At 48.8% G+C, this 19,004-nt stretch overlaps 5 protein-coding genes across 9 annotated transcripts in view; 2 read left to right on the top strand and 3 right to left on the bottom strand.

Annotated features, from left to right (window-relative positions):
• The window catches only part of LOC120894086 (galactosylgalactosylxylosylprotein 3-beta-glucuronosyltransferase P), a 44,483-nt gene extending 38,200 nt beyond the window's left edge, over positions 1–6,283 (bottom strand). For 2 of the 4 annotated variants that reach the window (XM_040296458.1, XM_040296456.1), the window contains exons 1-2: positions 6,148–6,279; positions 4,238–4,631 (exon numbers count right to left, since the gene is read on the bottom strand). The gene's annotated coding sequence lies outside the window, so the exon portion shown is untranslated. The other 2 variants (XM_040296457.1, XM_040296459.1) reach the window with 2 other exon arrangements.
• Positions 6,284–8,963: 2,680 nt separating this feature from the next.
• On the top strand, positions 8,964–12,079 carry LOC120894114 (serine protease grass-like). Its single transcript, XM_040296495.1, has 5 exons — positions 8,964–9,131; positions 9,914–10,114; positions 10,182–10,423; positions 10,499–10,795; positions 10,865–12,079. The coding sequence occupies exons 1-5, from the start codon at positions 9,126–9,128 to the stop codon at positions 11,955–11,957; spliced, it is 1,839 nt and encodes a 612-aa protein (XP_040152429.1). The 5' UTR covers positions 8,964–9,125; the 3' UTR covers positions 11,958–12,079.
• A 308-nt stretch (positions 12,080–12,387) lies between these two features.
• On the top strand, positions 12,388–15,315 carry LOC120894115. 2 transcript variants are annotated; one of them, XM_040296496.1, is made up of 7 exons: positions 12,388–12,748; positions 13,313–13,497; positions 13,564–13,828; positions 13,909–14,211; positions 14,266–14,412; positions 14,467–14,950; positions 15,015–15,315. In XM_040296496.1, exons 1-7 carry the CDS (start codon positions 12,488–12,490, stop codon positions 15,200–15,202), a joined length of 1,833 nt encoding a protein of 610 aa, XP_040152430.1. In that variant the 5' UTR covers positions 12,388–12,487; the 3' UTR covers positions 15,203–15,315. The 2 variants fall into 2 exon arrangements, with proteins under 2 accessions (XP_040152430.1, XP_040152431.1); XM_040296497.1 differs by having other exon boundaries at positions 12,394–12,748; positions 13,564–13,822.
• Positions 15,224–16,055, bottom strand: LOC120894116 (ubiquitin-fold modifier 1). The gene is made up of 3 exons (XM_040296498.1): positions 15,850–16,055; positions 15,706–15,762; positions 15,224–15,634 (listed from the first exon to the last, which is right to left on the bottom strand). Exons 1-3 carry the CDS (start codon positions 15,855–15,857, stop codon positions 15,433–15,435), a joined length of 267 nt encoding a protein of 88 aa, XP_040152432.1. The 5' UTR covers positions 15,858–16,055; the 3' UTR covers positions 15,224–15,432.
• Positions 16,056–16,334: 279 nt separating this feature from the next.
• On the bottom strand, positions 16,335–18,986 carry LOC120896236 (MAU2 chromatid cohesion factor homolog). The gene is made up of 5 exons (XM_040300221.1): positions 18,631–18,986; positions 18,324–18,503; positions 17,732–18,257; positions 17,183–17,645; positions 16,335–17,108 (listed from the first exon to the last, which is right to left on the bottom strand). The coding sequence occupies exons 1-5, from the start codon at positions 18,973–18,975 to the stop codon at positions 16,562–16,564; spliced, it is 2,061 nt and encodes a 686-aa protein (XP_040156155.1). The 5' UTR covers positions 18,976–18,986; the 3' UTR covers positions 16,335–16,561.
• Between the last annotated feature and the right edge of the window lie 18 nt (positions 18,987–19,004).

Genomic DNA, 19,004 nt, shown 5'->3' with positions numbered 1-19,004 from the left:
GTCACTTTGCCGAGCGCGCAGTATAGCCGAGTTCAAAGCAGCACTTTTGCTGATGGAAAGAGCGGAGAAGAAAAGTGCGGTAAAGAAGAATAGTGTTCAGCAAGAGCCAAGGTTGGAAGTAGGTGTGCGCAAGTGTTTTAGTTGCGGCAAGCCGGGGCATCGGGCTCAAGATTGTTCCACTTAAAAACGATCAACAGCTGACACGCACGCTTTTGTCCCGAGTACAAGCGAACGTACTCCGATGAAGTGTTTTAGATGTGGTGGTGAGGGGCATTTCGCCAAAAATTGTGAAAAAAACAGTTATAGCGTGATGGGTGGTCAAGCTACTGTGACAGGTAGAGAGCACGACGAAATCGGGAAAAGACATGCGAAAGAGCGAGACAAAGTCGTCGATATTTGGATATCCGACGCGAGCGATTACCGATAGGAGAACACCGGTTAAGGCAAGGAAATTCGTAGAATGTGCGCAGGACCAGAATCCTCGATGAGCAGGAATTGGGAAAGGATGGAAGAAAGGAGATAAAAAAGGAACAAGGTCGATACCATATGCATTTTGATAGGGTGGAAATCAAGAGCGTGAATGTGGTGTTGGATAGAATTCAATTATGATTAGGCGTAAAGAGTTTGACAATCAAATTCAGGAATTTGGATAGGATAATGAATATCAGAAGGCTAGAACTTCGAGGATCGAAGTGCATCAGGAAGGGCCGAATGTAAGAATTGTGGCAAAATGGTATTGCCTGATGTAAACAGATATGAACTTATAAAGCAAATAACTTGGGCTGAGCAGTCAGTTGTGGATCAGATTGCAATAAAGCAACACCGTCAGAAATCCACCGCTCTCATTCCTTCTTCTTCTCGTCATCGCCCACCCTCTATCTCTTTTACATGTATCGTAATTGGGTGAGCGACGGCGTATTAATGATGGTGAGAAGGAAGTCAATAAATATTAGCATCACCGAGGAAGCGTTAGGAATAAAAAGCTTTCTCTTTTCTGAATGGCTGTAAGCCTGTGTGGGAATGTTTGGAATTATTTTGTTTACGATGAAATGGATAAATGTTTCATAAAGGTTCTTTTAGAGATGAATACTCACAACAACCACAAAACAATAATCTACTAGCTTCCACGAATTGAAAATTTACTTGCACCGTTTATTGAGTGGTGAAGAAAATTTATAAAAAAAAGATTTTACTTTTTAACTCCACGAAAACAGAGAAGAAAGTCAAATGATGCTAAAGCTTTAGTGTGCTCAGGCGATGAAGCTAAAGGGGGAATACAAATTTATCACAAACTTCTTGAAATATTTATCAGCTACTCTTGGCGGTGGCGCCTTTTCCCAGTCGCGTTTTTGTAAAGTTTAGTTTTATCCTTCTGATATGCTAAGTGGAGTTGCTGTAGGACGAAAAGAAGCTCCATAGCGCTCCGATGCTCCCGGAGGGAGTATTTCTGAGTAATGCCATGCAGATTCGTGTGACATTTAGTGTGAAATAAAAGATTGCTCGCTTTCAAGAAGTCCCTTAAAATGTTTACGAACATACAGCTAACATCGGATGGGTGTTAGACCCTTGCAAGTATAAAATCTTCAAATCGCACACCACACAAGCTATGGTTTGAAGGTGTACAGCAGTTTAACTGACTGGAAAATGTAATATTCACTCTGCAACACACTACCACCACACGGCTACCACTACCTCAATACACATATTTTTACCGAGAGTAGCGTCCATAAAGGGCAGATACACCGGTGGTACCGGCAAAGGTAATGCGAACTTTCTTGCACCGCCCCCAAGCCACACCATTCAGGTGAAGCACCCGGAAGGAAACAAAGAACGAGCGTACAAAAGCTAATGGCACTCGCTTGGTCCATTGTCGTCTTAGTGTAATCATCTCGCAGAGGGGAATAGTAAAGGTAAGAGGGCATAGAGCCGTAGCTGGTCGGCTTGCAGGGCGAAAAAGATATGATAATGGAAGTGCTCTCGCTCTCTATTCTGTTCTTCCATCCGGCGCGCTGCTTGGCTGCAATTTTTAATGCATTTCAAACTCTTTTGAAACGCTTTTTTTGTTGTTGTTGTTGTGATTACTGCTGCTGTTGCTTTGCACAATTCATTGAGCGGAAAATTGGCGCAAAAGAACTACTTTACTGATAACGCTCGGTGGAGTGTGCACAAGAAAGTTTTAGCAATTTGTTTCACCGTTAGCTTTCTTGGTCGTTAGTAACAAGAGCGAGATTTAATGGAAACACAAACAAATTAAACTTTACAAAACTGAACATTCTTTCTAACGCTTGATGTAACCTTCAAACACATCTAGCTCGATTCTAATTAATTAATAAGCCCATTAAACTACTCATAACAATTACAAACAGCATTACACTTCCTGCACCATAAAACAGCTGATTGGCAGCATTATCGGGCTCATTCTCAATAAAACATTATCGTAAAGCAGTGCATTAACACCACCGCTTTCCGCGTGTGGGCGGATACCGTGTGAGTGTAACGCAAAAACAAAACTCATCACACAATCGTGCCTGCGCACCGTGCCAAGGCATTGATTTTCTATCCATTCATTGAGCGTAGGAAAAGTCATAAAATCTCGCAACTCACGAGGCCGCCGCGTTCTAGAATAAGCTTTTGCTGCAGCTTGTGCCCTTCTTCTCGCACTGTAGCTTTCTGGGAGCGTCTTACTAAATGGGAGAATGATCGTAAATCTCCTCCCCCACCCCCCCTCTCCCCTGCTTCGGAGCCAAGGCATCATTCCAATAAGTCTGTTTACTTTATTGGCACGGGGTTAGCTAATTAGCTATTGACACGATCTCTCTCTCTCCCCCTATGACCGGTGCGGACGTTTGCAATGGGAATTAGCAGAGGAACAAAAAATAGATCCCCGAGATGAGAGATCCGCTACTTCATTAGCACATTATCACAGGATGGTGAGTATGTGTGTATCTTTTTTTTGCGATTTCTCCACTTTTTTTACTGCTGCTGCTGCTTGTGTCTGACGTGAGTAAGGTTTAAACCGGCGCTTGCCAGTGCTATGCCCCGTGTTGTTTGGCTTGTTTTGCAAGCACACATAAAGTTATGACAGATAAATTTGGCTTTGGTGCAGACATTTTACGAGGGGCAGTAAAATACGTCCGATTGTATCTTAACATGCGTGACAGGTAAATGTCTAATAAAGAAGCGCTCGGCAAAAGAGCACGCCATTGAACTGTAATGCCACGCAAAGGCTAATGCTATGAAATTGTTTACATAGAAAGAAAGCAAGAGACGCAAGTACGCCTCATTTCATTGGTCGCGCAAGTGAATCAAATTGTGTTTGTGTGTAAAAAATTAATAGCAAATAACAATCAACATTTGGTGGTGCGGCCAACAATACTGTTACTGTTCAACTTTAACTCTCCATTTACAGGTTGACTTTGAGGTTGGAACAAGTCGTGCCAGGTACGGGACAATGTACAATCTTGTAGTGTTTTTGATGTGCAAACATGCAAACATTCTTGTACGGCGCCACCAACAAGACCAACACAGCTGTACTTTAAACGAAACGGTCATAAATAATTCATTTTTCTATGCCATGATGCTAAACCCCATCTCCACTAATCCCATCCAATCAATACCGTTTTGTATAAATTTGGTATCACTAAAAGTGTGTGTGTGTGTGTGTGTGTGTGTGTGTGAAAGCTGGGCAGCCGTTTGTAACCCTTTTATCGCAAACCGAGCTCGGGAGCGCTCTCGATTTCCATTCCCACTCCCAGGAGGTCAATAAATAAGCTTATTATGGAGACGGAGTGGACCTTTACGCACGCTGGCCTGACCTACGCCACCGAGACTGTGCACGCAACCCGACCCGGCCCGGCTGAGAGTCGGGGTCATTTTAATGACCCCGGGTTCCGGTTCCCGGAAGTATCATCTATCATTTGCGCCAACCTCGAACTGCCGGAACTCCCGCCAGAACGCACCACAAACCGCAACACCGGCGTCGATGTCCTTCGAAGCCGGAAATCGAAGGAAACGAGGCAAAATAATTTGGTTTTCCGTACCGATGGGTGCCACCACCGGCACCACGAACGGTTATCGAAATGAAAAATATACACCTCGGATCGGGTTGGACCGGGTTTGCCGTGGCTAGGTCAAAGGGCTGATGCGGTAAACAACCCCTGTGCTTCCGCGGAGCAGTTTGGGGGGGGGGGGAGGAAATCCTAACCTCTCAAGATGATGATAACTTGATTATCCTTACCTTTCGTGTTGTGACAGTTCAATTTATCACGCTGCATCCTTTTTCGTTCCGGTACGTCCAGTTGTGGTGCTCTGGCGTCGCGTCGCGGTGACAGACGAATACGTGATGTAAAGAAAGGAAACTCTCGCTTCCTGAGCACTGAGTCAAGCGTTCGGGCAACTTGTAACAGACGCGAAATGGCCGCCGCTCTGGGCACTGCGTGACGGTTGATAAATTGAATTTTTCACTGCACTGCACTACCCACACACACACCCCACCGAATGGAAACAGTTTGCAAAACACTGGCCCTGGACACACTTTCACACTAAACTCGGCTGACCCGGGACAGTTCGGTTCGTGTCTTGGAGTGCTCTCAACACCGGACACCAAACGTGTGACAGGACCGTGAGGCTATCTGCAATGGAAGGAAACGTGAATCCAAAAGGATCTCCCTGTGCCCGAGCCACACTGAGCCACAAAGAAACGACAAACAAAGGAGGCGACGCGACCGGCGAAACTAATTTTGACAGATGATCTGTCGCGACGTCCTGCTACCACCACGGAATGGTTCGAAAGGAAAAGGAGAACCCTATTGTGGCTGTAGCAGATGCCAAGTGGTTGGAACAACCGCCACCAATACCAAATGTTTTTCTCTCACATACACACACACACACACACACACACACATTACCAGACATTCATCACTCATCGACGACGCACTTCACAACGAATGCGCAGGGATCTAAACAAACAACCGTGGAGTGAGCAAAACGGGAGTGAAGGACACGGATAAGCCGCCGACGAAAAACGCGACAATTACACACACACACACACACACACACACACACACACACACACACTCAGGTACGTTACTGTGGAAACGCTTGCGAGGCAGGATAACCTGCAGCAAGGATTAAACCGGACCAAACAACAGCAAACAGGGGGAATAAAGGGTCGCCGAATATGCCAGCCAGCCAGCAAACGAGGGCGAGTTTCTAATTTATCGAACCACACCGTCCGGAAGGGACCATTAAGCGTTATAAAAAAGGGGTGAGAAATTGCGAACGGTAGTAAAAGAGGGGTATTACGTTTGCTTCCCCGCTTTTTTAATGTGTACGCACGGCAGGTAAACACGCGCACGATGCGTGTGGAGTAAGTTCTGTAACGCCGGGAAGTTGCTCGGGACAGTTTGTTTATACGACCTCGGAAGGGAGGCACTCAGGTTCTGGAACGCGCAATGTACGCAAAACGGGCAGTTCCTATATGCTCCTGCACGTAGGTACTGGTACTGGAGGTACTGCTGCAAGCTGGACAGGGGTATTATAAAGCAATTTAAACTCAATTTTCACCACCGCCGCACTGTCGACGGCCTTTAGATTTGGTGCGCCTGGCAACAACTACACCGACTCTCCAGCCAACGGTCGACCATTAGCTCAACCTCAATAACTCTTTTCAAAACATAACTTTTAACTATTGCCACTATGAAAACAACGTTTTTTTGGGGGTACGATGAGCCGGTCGCTTCTCTCCCCCGAGAGTCAGTGCGACACGGGCTCGGGGCCCGAATTGGGCCCTGCTTTTCCGTCGTCGGCAGACGACGACAGCTTAAATGCTTCTTTCCGTTTGTTTGTTCCTTCACTTGCCTGCAATGTTTTGCCTGTGCACCAACCAACCAACACAAAAAAACGGAAACAATCGATAACCTATTTTTCCATCGCACTCTTCCCAGCTCGGGCCGGAGTGGTTGGGGGTGGGATTGGCCGTGCCGTGCGTGTTGTCGTGCCGTTTGGTCAACGCACTATCGCACCCGTTTAGCGTTTGCTGTCGGAGGTACGCCTTAAGTATCGGGGGACACTGAGTTAGAACACTTTAGGGAGTACGCGTACAAACGTTTTGGCCACACAAAAACAAGCTAGTGGAGCGATACCAACGAGTATTTAGGTCCTAGTAGATGGCCGGGCGATACGCGATACCTTCCCCAACAACTTTGAACTACTACTGCTGGTGCTGGTGCTGGTGCTGCTGCTGCTGTCAAAAGAGCTGGAATTCGACTGTGTTGTCCCCAGCATCAACAATTCGCTCCGTGGGGCTAGACGGCATGGAAGAGAGAGAGAGAGAGAGAGCGCTCGATAAGAGAGCGAGAACAACAACGCACGGAGAGAGAGAGATAACATTACTCGTGGAAAATTACAGGGCTGATCGATCGACGGATGGTGTAGTGTTATAACAAAACATAAATATTTCAATTTTCGGAATGCCCTCTATCAACTTCACCATTTTGCTATAAGTACGATATATAAATGATAGTATATGATAGTAGATGATAGATAGATTATGAAAACATTCTACAAAACTGATAACGCTGTCGGTGAGTAACCCTGCACCCTGCTGACGAGAACAAGTTGATTGGATATTCGTTCTCCAAACTCCTATTCGCATGTGCTGATTTAAAATGTTCTCTCCTTTGCTTGCAGCGCTGAAGTAGAGTGCTTTTGGATAAAAATGAGAATATCGTGAGTGTTTTAAACCTTTGCGCGCTGTTGCCTAGTCAAACCATGCACATGCCGGTTGCTGGATGAAAAAATGCATCAAACTCTCAATGTTTTGTGTTGGAAAAATGTTCTTATAATTAAGGAAAAAATAATAAAAAGTATAACTTCAACACACTTTAGATCAACTGACTTAAAATTGCCCGTTTTTCGTCTTTTGTTGTACAAATTGATGCAATTCCACCGTGATTCGTGAGCAGCATTTCCAACTGTCATGTTGAACTCTCGCTCTCTCCGCCCTTTTAAATTCTCTCTTTCTCGCTTTATTTTGCTCTCTCTCTCTCTCTCTTTCTCAATGCGGTTTGTTTTCCTTTCGTTCGGAGGCCAGGCAACCAGCACGTTCCGATTCTCTGCACTGGAAACGGTTTGTTTTCCCGCAGCAGCCCTCTTGGACCTCCTCCAGTTTTCTTTCCGCCTGCCTTTTTCCTCCGTACCGCTGTCTGTTTTCTTTCCATGGAAACACACCACAAACCAAACCAGACCAACGCACACACGATGTCTCGTCTCACTACTCCAAGAGCGCTTGCTCTCGGGCTCGGGGCACCACACCGGAGAACGTCGCCAGCTCTTTAGCAACGCGAAAACCGTTTACGGGATTGGAAAATGGTACCTCGCTGGTTTAGCACATCGTTTCGCCGTCTAATTTGGATCTTTTTTTTTTCGTTCATTTTTCCCATCCCTTGATTGCGAGTGAACGAGCGGAGCGGCATTAGCAATTCAATTTCTAATCGCTGCCAGATTAATGGTGCACCGGTTGATGCAACTGCACCGGGCGACCGGCAGCAACAATGCTTCCTCCGCCCTCCCTCATCCACCACGATGACCTTGCGCCGTGTGCGAATGCACTGTTTTTGTTCCCTGGGCACACCCGCACACACACACACACACACAGGCAGCGCGTGCTACCCTCATATGACGGCGGTTTGGAGGTCGGAGGTCGGAGATCTAACGATATATGACGGTCGATAAAAACTGGAGGGCTCCGCTGGTGCAATTGTTCGCTCGTCGATGCCCCCGAGGATTATGCTGGCGAGCGTGTGTAGCTCTTTATGCATGCCTGCTAATTGTTCAGTGCATCGACAACAGTGCACGGCTGTGCAGCGACCCGTTTGCTGCAACTGACGGTTCCCGCTGCTCGACTGCGGGATATGTGTGCGTTTCGGTGGGTTCACTGCAATAGAATCGCTCGAGCACGGGAAGCGGAGGGAACGGGATTTCAAGTACGATTGGTTTGGTATCGGAAGGACATGAACCACCCAAGCGAACATGATTAAAGATTCATCTCAATCTTTTTCGGTTGGTGCGGATATGCGGTGGCAGGCGGTAGACGTGCTTGTGCGGGATTGGACGAGGGGTGGGGACCGAATATATGCGGTGATTAAATTAGGCACGCCAGCAGCCATCGGTGCGAACGCTTATCGCGGGCAGGCAAATTAATTGCTCGCCCGTGAATACTTAAACTGTTTCTACCGGAATTGGAGTTTTTTTTTTGGAAAGAAATAGGAATTTGGAAGTATTGATTTAGGATATGTTAAACAAAGATGCTAAGACTTGTCTGTTGGTTTTTAAAGATGATAAGAGCTACTAATGTTACCAAGATTTATCTTTTTAGGCATTATGCCCTGTAGGTACATCATGTATCAACATTGCCTCGAAGAGCCGAGATGAACTCCAAAAAGATGACAACCAAGTGAATTTTATAGCTTTTATAGAGCAAGGCAATGGTTGACCTTTTTGGCTGGCTATATCTTCGCCAATATTGCTGACACCTATCCACTTAACTTTATTGTGATTTACCACTATGAAGACGTTCAATTCTTCCCACCATGGTACCAAACAGCAACCTACACATACGTTAAATAGCACCTGTTTTGATCGCTTCGGATGCATCACAACATCTCACTTCATCACCTTTCCCTCACCCAGATTTATAGCATCGCCATTAGGCACAGGTAGCTTGCTCGCCTATCCTACCATGACCTTCATCCACGACACTTCTAAAACCAAAACTTTCCTAGCTTCCGCAGGTAACCGCCTGTGAAAGGGAATCCCCTGCATGGGGACGACCGCATCGGCTTGATCGTGCGTTGAAATCGTTCGTGCCGACGTCACAGTGACTCGACTGTCGTGCGGAACGCATCGCCGCATGCCTGATCGTACAGCGCACAGCGTGGAGACAAGTGCATGCCGTATCAAGTGTCGGACACTTGAAGCAAGTGCCTCTCGGGTCGGGAGAAAACTAGTTACGTTCTTAGTCCCGCCGTAGACCTCGTGCAAGCTGCACGATTGTGAGACGTTTGAACGATCGATCGTATCGATCGTGTGTGGACACGAACGTGTCCGTGTTTGGTGATTGCAGTATGAAGGTGAAACTTATATTATTAACTATACAAACACATTTTACCGACGTTTAAAGTGATTACAGGTGTACTATGTGTATTGAAAGTGTTACTTATACATCAAGTTTTTACGTTAGAAGAATTTGCGGTGTGTCCTATGTTCACTTCCTGTTTTATCTAGCAGCGTAGTACTTTCAAGTAAAAACAGGTTCTTGTTGGGTAATTCTAGAATTTGGAACGAACTTACCACCAAGGCAGTGTCACGTTACAGTGGAATTTTTTGAGCCAAACTCTCATTTTTTCAACAAACCTTCAAAGAAGATGAAACTTACAGTTCAGATAACTTGTCCACTGACACCTACATCGGTTACAAACATCTTTCCCTCGCTACCGTTCGTTCAAGTCACAAGTAAACGGCGTCGATTGCGACTTAAATGCTGGCGATCGCTAGCACAAACCACAGCGTCTAGCCATGATCATTGATTATTATTCGATACGATCTACAAGTTTATATGAGTGGGGACCATAGGAACCCTATGTGGTTTGTAGTGACGGCGACACATGCGGTGCGGAGGGATCTCGATTGCCTGACTGCATAATACGCATATTTAATTAAACACCTCAAACCGGAAATGCCTGTAGGAGGACCTATCTAGCGGCTAAATATGGGCAATTGGAATAGAATCACTTTTTGTAATGTAATGACGATTCAGCGGAATTGTTTCAGCTTGTTTTGAATTCTGAATCGCAAGATGATCGTACAATTCATTCGATGTATGTTCAAACTAACTTTATGCCGCATCTTGCAGCTCCTTTGTTTGTTGATGATTCTTAGCGTCTGCGTGAAGATCAGTCATCAAAAAACGTCCCCATGTCCGGCGGTGTTTTCGTACGATGAGCGGGACGATACCCATGACACCTGGTTCGGTACGATACGTCTAAAGAGCAATGTACCCCTGTACGGTATCTTTGTGGACATTATCTTTTCCTCCCCGGTGCTGGCATTTGGGGTAAGTGTGCATGTCGTAGCTGTCCAAATGCTTCTTTATTATCATGTCCTGTCCCTTCCTTTCCTAGACATTCCTGCGACAGCACAACACGGACGATAACGTGCACTTCCACATCATGGACAAATCGTACCGCGTGCGGGCGGGTGAGGTCGTGATTGTTAAGTTCTACGTGCGTTACGCACCGGACAGACCGGTTCCATTGCTGCGTCAGATCCGGTTCAATGGACAAAACATTTGTACCGAAACGCGTCAAAATCCGGTGCGTACGAATGTACGCCCCGCCGGAACGAGCTATGGCAATGCGCACGTGTAAGTAGGCAGCTGTCTGTGGAATTCTATTCCAAGTAGTCACTAACTAGTTGCATTGGTTGCGTATACAAATAGAGCAACATCCTCTGAAACCGACGATATCATTGCCGATGTCTACACACCACCCGTAGTACAACCGATCAATTCCCACGTAGCGCATGCTCCCGTAGAATCCCAGGTACAGCCGTTGTACTCCTCTAGTGCGTCGAGCTCGTCACGCGGTGGTACGGTGACCACCCGAGCTACTGATGCCCACCACAATCCCGCACACACTGGCGAAGTGTATCCATCACGATTCAGTACCGATGACCACGTGGAACACTCGTCTAGCACGTCCGGAAGTGGGGACGGGAAGGATCACGACTCGGATCGGTAGAACCCTTAGCTCCTGGAGATCCGGTAGATTCTGACGTTTTTCTTTCCCAAATTTCTTCCTTCCAGTCAGCGCATAGCGAACAGGAGGATCACTACAACGACCACTACCTTCCGACCAATAGCCGAGGAGCGTATATGGAACCAACCGTCGCAAAGATCTATTCCATCCGAGCCGACAAGCCCACCAAAGCGTGTTTCGACCGTTCCACTGATCGCCGACAAAGGCTTCACCACACTAGCGCCCATCGCTCGCAGTACTACCGCTGGTGGCACTAACCGGGACCAGTACTTTGCCGGTGATTACGCCTTCCTGCAGCACGAAAGTACACCCAAAGCCGGCCAAACGCACTACATCAACAAGTACGAGGGAGACATCTGCGGTACGGTTGTGCCGAAAGCGAATCCCCTCGTAACGCACGGCACGGTGTCGGAGCGGGGCCAATTCCCCTGGCACGGTGCACTGTACCGCAGTACGGTGACCGAGCTGAAGTATCTCTGCGGGGCAACGCTGATATCGCGCCGGGCTAGCATCACCGCGGCGCACTGTGTGACGCTGGAGAAAAGCTCCAAACCGGTCGATGCGGGCAGTTTGCTGCTGTACTTCGGCAAGATCGATCTGAGCAAGTGGAACGGGCCGGAAGAGGACGCCCAGATCCGGTCGATCCACATACCGGCCCAGTATCAGCACGAACGGTTCTTCAACGACATTGCCGTGCTGGTGCTGAAGGAGGACATCAAGTACAGCAACTTCGTGCGACCCGTTTGTTTGTGGAACTTTGACGACGACTACAAGACGCTGATCAACAAGATCGGGTTCGTGCCGGGATGGGGGTATAATGAGCATGGGCTGGTCAGTTCGCGGCTCTCCTTCGCCCAGATGCCGGTGGTGGCGCACGAAACGTGCATCTGGTCGAACCGGGACTTCTTCAGCAAGGTCACCTCGGACACGTCGTTCTGTGCCGGATTCAAGAATGGCACTTCCGTGTGCAACGGTGACAGTGGCGGCGGCATGGTGTTCAAGCACAACAACCTGTGGTACCTGCGGGGCATAGTGTCGGTCAGTGCGGCGCTCCAGGATCGGTTCCACTGCGACTCGAAGCACTACGTCGTGTTTACCGATGCGGCCAAGTTTACGTCCTGGATCAAGGGACTCATGTAGCAGGTAGCGCAGGCAAGCGCGCGCGATAGGAGAGTAGTAATGTTAGTGAAACCAATGTAGAGTTACTACAGCAATATGTACAATAGTGAGCGCAATAAAGCATGTAATATGTCTTAATCTAGCGAATGCCGTTCCTTAATCTCGAGTCTTGAATTCCGACCCACTAACTCGAATTCCCAATCGACACTCACGCCACCGTCGTCATCGTCGCGTTCGCTTAACCATTGCGACCGATACGTCATCAGTACGGTTACGCGTTAGCCTTTGAATCACCCTACCCCGATCTCGCGATCGGTTCCCTGCCCCATCCATCAAACCCGCGCGAACAAGTGACGAGTGTTTGATTGAAATGCTTGGCGCCATTATCAATCCAAAGGGTCGGGATTATCGGTGCAGCAGGCGTGTGTTTGTGGTCGCCCTGCTCCGAAGCGCCGCCGTGCGAGCTCAACTCATTCGGTTCGTGATCTTCGATCAGACAGGAGCTAGCAGCACACAGAAGAAGCAAATAATAACAGATCAGTCAGTCAAAGATGTTGCGCGAGACATCACTGCTGTCGCTGATCCTCGGATGGACAGCCGCTGGCGCTCTCGCCACCTACATACGCGTGGGGCAAAGTGCAGAAGTGCGCCTGCCAACGCCACAGGCGACCAGCTGCAGTGATCTGTTTACGATCGATCACGAAGATGCGTACCGGAAGCAGTACGAGGGTACGCTGGTGCTGCGGCCCAACGTTACGATCCGTTACGTCCAGATGGTGGTGCAGTTTGATCGTCAAGTGGAGCAACTCACGGTAAGATACGCGGCTGGGATCGTCCGAGGACTGGTGGTGGCCATTGCCAGTGCCAGTGATCGCGTGCGTCTTGTTTACAAATAACAGCAACAAGAAAAAACTACGTAGTGTGTAAGTGCATCGATGCAACGGATGCAGTGCTGGAATTTGATGATAAAGGCTTGCCAAGGCAAAGGCTATCAATGGTTGTATGGAAAGCAGTTTCGTTGCGTTTGTGAATAATATATAAAAAAACACCTGAACCGTCGTAGCACTGTGCCGGTGATCGTGTGCTCACTGTAGGGTTGGTGAAGGATGTAATTGATTAACGATCGAAGTTGATCGACGTAATGAGTAACACCAGCGACAAGTGGACTGTGCATTCTGAGAATCCAATGCAAGATCATTCATCTTGCAATGGTAGTGGTGTTACCCAATGGCAGGGAATTGAGTAGTGCGCGTCAACGCTATTCGCTGGAACCGCCCCATGGCGTGTTCTCATCATCCTATTCAACGCCAGCAGCGCTTCAAACATGTAATTTATGACAACTGTATTGATTGCTGTATCATTTCTATTCAAATTAGAATTACTTTGGAAGAATCAGCACCATCGACCATCAGAGCTTTCACATCGCCAATCTCACGTACCCGTTGCGCGCTGGCACAGTGGTCAAGATCCCGCTAGAAGTGTCCTACATCACCGGTTCCCCTCCGGCGGTCAGCCGAATCGAAGTCAACGGCGTTACGATCTGTCCGGTGGGCAATTTAAGGTAAGCGGGCATAAGGCTGTGTGCGTCAAAATCGAAGACTTAAATCAACCGTCTTATCACCTCCAGACCTTTGATCAGGAATTTCCGTGATCCATGGACGGGATCGGTAGTGCCGGGCGCGAGTACCACGACCCAGCCGGAAGCACACTCGAAAAATGGAACCACAGAACCGGCCCATCAGTTCAACTCCTCCTGCCAGGCGATTCGTACCGGGGTGATCGTGTCGTCGGGCCGCTGGGACGCGGTTATGAATCTCGTGGCCGAAAACACGGTCGATCGGGCGTTGATAGAGATCGTGTTCGATCAGCCAGTGTACATGTTGGGGGTAGGGATAATACAGTGGCATTGTAGCACGGGGTGTGAAGAACAGTTTAAAGCTACTTTTATCTCGTCCTTTTTTTTTTTGGCCAGAACCCTTTCGGCGAGGTGACGACGGAAGACAGCGTGCGGTTTAGGATCGAAAATCGAACCTTCATACTGGCGAAGGATGCTGAGATAGAGCTCAACTTCTTCATCCGCTACAACCAGATGGGACCGATCCCGGACGTGGTGGAGGTGAATTTCAACGGTCACAATCACTGCCAACAACGAAGACGCCGTGTGTTGAACGAACCTGCCAGGGAGGAAGAACACCGGAGAACCACAGGCAGGACTACCTCCACTACGGAACGTGTTACGGCGTGGGTAAAGTTGGAGCACACAACGGAAAGGAGGGTAAGATCGGATAATTGCTTAATGTGAGCTGTTAATGAAGAGGTGTTTCTTTAGCATGAAACTGCCGGATGGTCATTGGAGCAGGAAGAGTGTGCAACAGTGTTGGAACCGGTCGGGACCCGTATACGATCGCGAATCATTGGTGGAGTTACGTCCAACCAGGGCGAACACCCGTGGCATGTGGCTATCTATCTGGATGAGGTAGGTCGGCTCGAGTGAACTAATACAGCAACTAATAGCAATTGCCCTTTACAGGAGTATCAATGCGGTGGCAGTATCATCGGACGACGCTGGATCCTAACGGCGGCCCACTGTCTGACGCGCCAAAATACGAACGAAACGCTGGACGTGGATCTGTTCCGGGTGTACACGGGCATCATAGATATCAGTACGATCGATGATCACTTTTACCGTACCGCCGATGAGGTCATTGTTCATCGGGACTACAATCCGGTGATGTACACGACGGATATAGGGCTGCTACGGCTCAAGCGTAACATCACCTACAACAGCTTTATAAAGCCCGTCTGTCTCTACAATCGTACGGTGGACATTAGCACGTTCTATGGCCGCGAGGGAAAGGTTACCGGCTGGGGATTCAATCGGGACGGCGTAATCAGCAACGTGCTGAACTATCTAGAGGTGCCGGTCGTGTCGCAAAAGATGTGCTCCCAGCGGAATGTACAGTTCAATGGAGTACTGGCGGTAGGCGAATCTTTCTGTGCCGGACATGCCGATGGTACGTGTTGGAAGATTTTTCAAAGGGATTTGCTTTTTAATCACCGACTCTTCCTCCTTCGCAGGCAACTCCGTGTGCAATGGGGACAGTGGTGGCGGATTAGTGTTTGCCGAAGGCCCACGGTACTACGTCCGCGGAATCGTGTCGATCAGTGCCCAGCGTCGGAACTTGCTGCTCTGCGATCCGAACCAGTACTCCGTCTTTACCGATGTTTCCAAATTCCTCAACTGGATACGGCAGCAAGTATCGTAGACAGGCGGGCGGGCGCGTTACTCTTTTATGGAGAAAAAATATTTATTTCAATCGACACAGCAAAAATAGAACAGAACAACGATTAATAAAAATGCTTCTGCGCACAAAGCGGACTCGCGGATGTTTTAGTTGTTGCGTATCACATTGCGTTGGTAGCAGCAGTACGGATGAAACGGAACCCATTCCTGTCGAAGCAGCAGGCGACACTAAAACGGAAACTATCGCGGTCACTAGTAACGGCATCCGACACGATCGCGGGGAATTAACCGAAGCTCGGAACCGTGCTTGAGGAACACGGTGCCAGCTGTCTGCTGCGGGTTGATGCCGATACCATCGTCCGTAATGATGGCACTCGTCGCTGGGGGCACTTTGAACTCTTCCGCCGCGAATTTTAGAACCGCCGTGAAGGGTGTCGCTTCCGGAACGCTTAGTCTGTGGATGGCAAAGCATGGGACGCGTGAAACACGATTCGGACAAAGATTAAGTAGACAGGGTTTACTTACACCTTGAACGGCAGCTTCGGGTCGGAGGTGAGTGTAATCTTGAACGTAACCTTAGAGCTGCAAGAGAGAGCACAAATGTAGGTGAAAGTATGGTTCAATGTGGTTCATGGCACGATTGCACGAGGCAACGCTGCCTTCACTTACACTGCCATCGTTGGAAAAGGTCTCTGAGTGAGTTGTCTATAATCTACGTCTAGCTAATAAAGGCTTGCTCAGGATGCCTTTCGCTGGGGAATGTATCGCAAAATGTAGCAGCTTTCCCTGAATTTCCTTTTCCACAAGTTCCTTCCGAAACTGGCACACGAACCAGACCAAACAAAATTGTCAACAAATGCAACTGACACGTCGCCGCAACACGAAATGACAGCTGAGAGTGGGCACAGTAACCTGCGCATTTCCGCTACACCTGCGCTGTGTGTTGCACTTTTCGCCGAGGAAAACAAAATGCACGAATTGATTTAGTTGGCTTTGTAATTGGCTTCCTTCTTGAACAATAGGAACATTTTAAACAATAGGAGGAAAATTCCTTAATTTAAAACAAACAAAGAACATTTCGCCCGATATTCGCCCGTATCAGGTAACCAATTCAATTCAAAACAACTTTCCGTTACTCCGATCACTAAAACAACTTGAAGATTTCAGTTAAAACTTTATTTAATCTTACTTTCCATTTTACAGCTTACAACCATCGTCGTCACTCACGCACACACGAACACACGCACACATGAACACACGCACACGAACACACAAACACACAATCGATATCTGTTCAACGCGTGAACGAGATTTGTTGCTAAACCTTCCAAATGTAATTTATACACAACCGCTAAGTCTCGCTCAAGACACAGGTTACATCCTACTGGAACATAACTTGCTGGTTAAGTGTGCCCGGTAATCGTACAAACGTTCCGCCCTGCTGTTGTTGCTGCTGCTGCTGCTGCTGCTGCTGCACCACCAGTGGCACACCAGAGCCGGACGCTACCGCGACGGTCGGCGCGACAATGGTGGCGGCGGTCGGTTGCAGCAGCAGGTCCTGCGACAGCATCGGAAGCGGTGGATCGCCCTGGAACCAGTTGATCAGTGCGTGCTCGGGAAACTTGGTACACTTGAGCTGGTCGGCGATCAGGTTCTGGGAGAAGTGGACGTGATTGTTGTACGCTTCGATCTCTTGCGTCGGTTCCTTCAGCATCCGATGCAGATCCTTCAGTATGGCACTGCCCCACAGCTGCACGTGAATGTCCGGTATTTTGGACGCCAGCTGCATTGCCGGCGTGACCATGTTCATGCTTTCCTTCGAGTTGCCAATGCTAAGGAACACGTGGCTCAGCAGCACGAGCGAACAGGACGTCAGCCGGTTCAGGTCTTCCGCGTTGGCCATCTTGAGGGTTTCGCGCAGAAAGCGTCTACGGTGGGTAGGAAAGAAAGCAACGTGTTAGGACAATGTTTGATCAAACTCTCCACCTTGCGGCTTTCGTACTTGGCCTCATGGAAGCTGCTCTTGTGGAATGCATTCAAACCCTGCACGTAGTAGAAACTGCCCATCAGCGCCTGGCTGTTGGAGCACTGGGAATTTTCCTGCTGTATCTGCTCGAGGATGTTGCGCAAGTCTTGCTCACGTTTCGTGCGCAAGTACACGATGGCAAGGTTCAGGTTGGCGAACAGTTTCAGCTCCCGTTCGGTCGTTTCCTGAATGCAGGCGTAAAATTGCTTCTCCGCGTGCTCGAACAAACTGGTGGACATGGCGTACAGGCCCAGCAGGCAGTGCAGCTGCGGTGCGTGCTTCTTCAGCAGAAACTTGTTCGTAGACGACAGGCACACATCCTTGGCCAGGGCGATCTCCTTGATCGCGAGCGATTTGTTGCCCATCACCAGCCGACACATGATGATGTGTTCCAGCAGGATGATCTGAAACACCGCCAGAATTGGTTTGTTTTCTTGAGCTACAGGGGAGAGTGGAAGAAACAAACGAAACGACATCATTAGCAAACCCGATGCACGAACCCCCTCCAAGGAGAGCGCGACTTACATTTCAGCTTCTCGATTTGCGTCAGTGCCTTTTCGGTGTACTTCTGTGCCTTGTCCATGTAGCCAGCCATCATCGAGTGCGAAACGGTGACAAGATACACCAGCACGTACAGCTGCTCCTTCGGCAACCACATGAACATTTCCGTGTTGTTCTGGCCGAATATTTGCTCGTCCGATGGCCAGTTCGGTGCAATGATCGTCTGGATGCTTTGCTGCAGCATTTTCAGGCTCGTCTTTACCGTTTTCACCTGGCCCAGCTGCAGGTAGTGACACACTTGCAGCACGTAAAAGAACACCTTCAAGTACTCCTTCAGGTGAACGTTCTGGATCGAATGGTCGATGATGGGACTGGCCTGGTTCAGGATCGCCAGCACATCGTTCGTTTTCCGTTCGATCATCATGATCATGGCCCGGCTGAGCAGGAACAACGATTTCAGATAGGTCGCGTTCGATTCGTCCGTCGATTCCACACCCACCGCCAGCAGCTCCGAGGCCAGCGTGTACTCTTTGTCTGTGGCATGCGTTTGCTAGGAAGTAAAGGCACATCTTTGGGTCAATTCAATCTCAAAAGCAAGCCCCTTACTGTCCCTTACCGCGAGCTGGAACAGCAGCTTACAGTGCCAGTACACGTTGTGCTGGGACAATTCGATCGCTTTCCTCAGGACCGGTTTGGCGAGCGAGCTTTGGTCCTGCTGCTGGTACAACTGTGCCAACAAACTGGCCGTGTCGAACTTAACATCGTCAAAGTTGTTAATGTTTTCCGAAAGGATCCACTGGAATGAAACGAGAAGTGAGATGTGAGTGCACGACGCATCTCATGCTGCTGGGGGATAACATGCTTCCCGCCGTTTGCGCTCCCCGGTCACAGGCAATTCGCTAATGTCTTTTCCCCCTACTAACCGCCTGCTCGAGATGGTTCTTGGCAAGGTCCGTGTTCTTCGTGTACGCCATCAGTATCTGGCCGAGCTGCAGGTGCGTTCGGGCTTCCACCTTCAGCGGTGGCTTGAACGTAAACAACGCCTGCAGGCACTGGATGCACTTCTTGATATCCGGCGGAGTCGAAGTGCGAAAGTATTCCGCCAGTCCCAGCAGGGATATGTAGCACGCATCCTGGGAAGATGTCATCAGATGGATAGATGCACAGAAAAGGTTGAAAAAGGCGGAAAACTGGAGCGCTGGAGTTTCCCGATGCTCTCTCGGCGGGGGAAGCGAATGTACCGATCGACGTAAACAAAAACGATGCATCGGTGCCCGCACAGCTGGGAACGCTCGCG

This window comes from Anopheles arabiensis, chromosome 2 (genome assembly GCF_016920715.1).
Source record: "Anopheles arabiensis isolate DONGOLA chromosome 2, AaraD3, whole genome shotgun sequence".
NCBI classification, from domain to species: domain Eukaryota; kingdom Metazoa; phylum Arthropoda; class Insecta; order Diptera; family Culicidae; genus Anopheles; species Anopheles arabiensis.
Note: the sequence above shows the minus strand (reverse complement) of the source record. Positions and strands in the feature narration are given on the sequence as shown.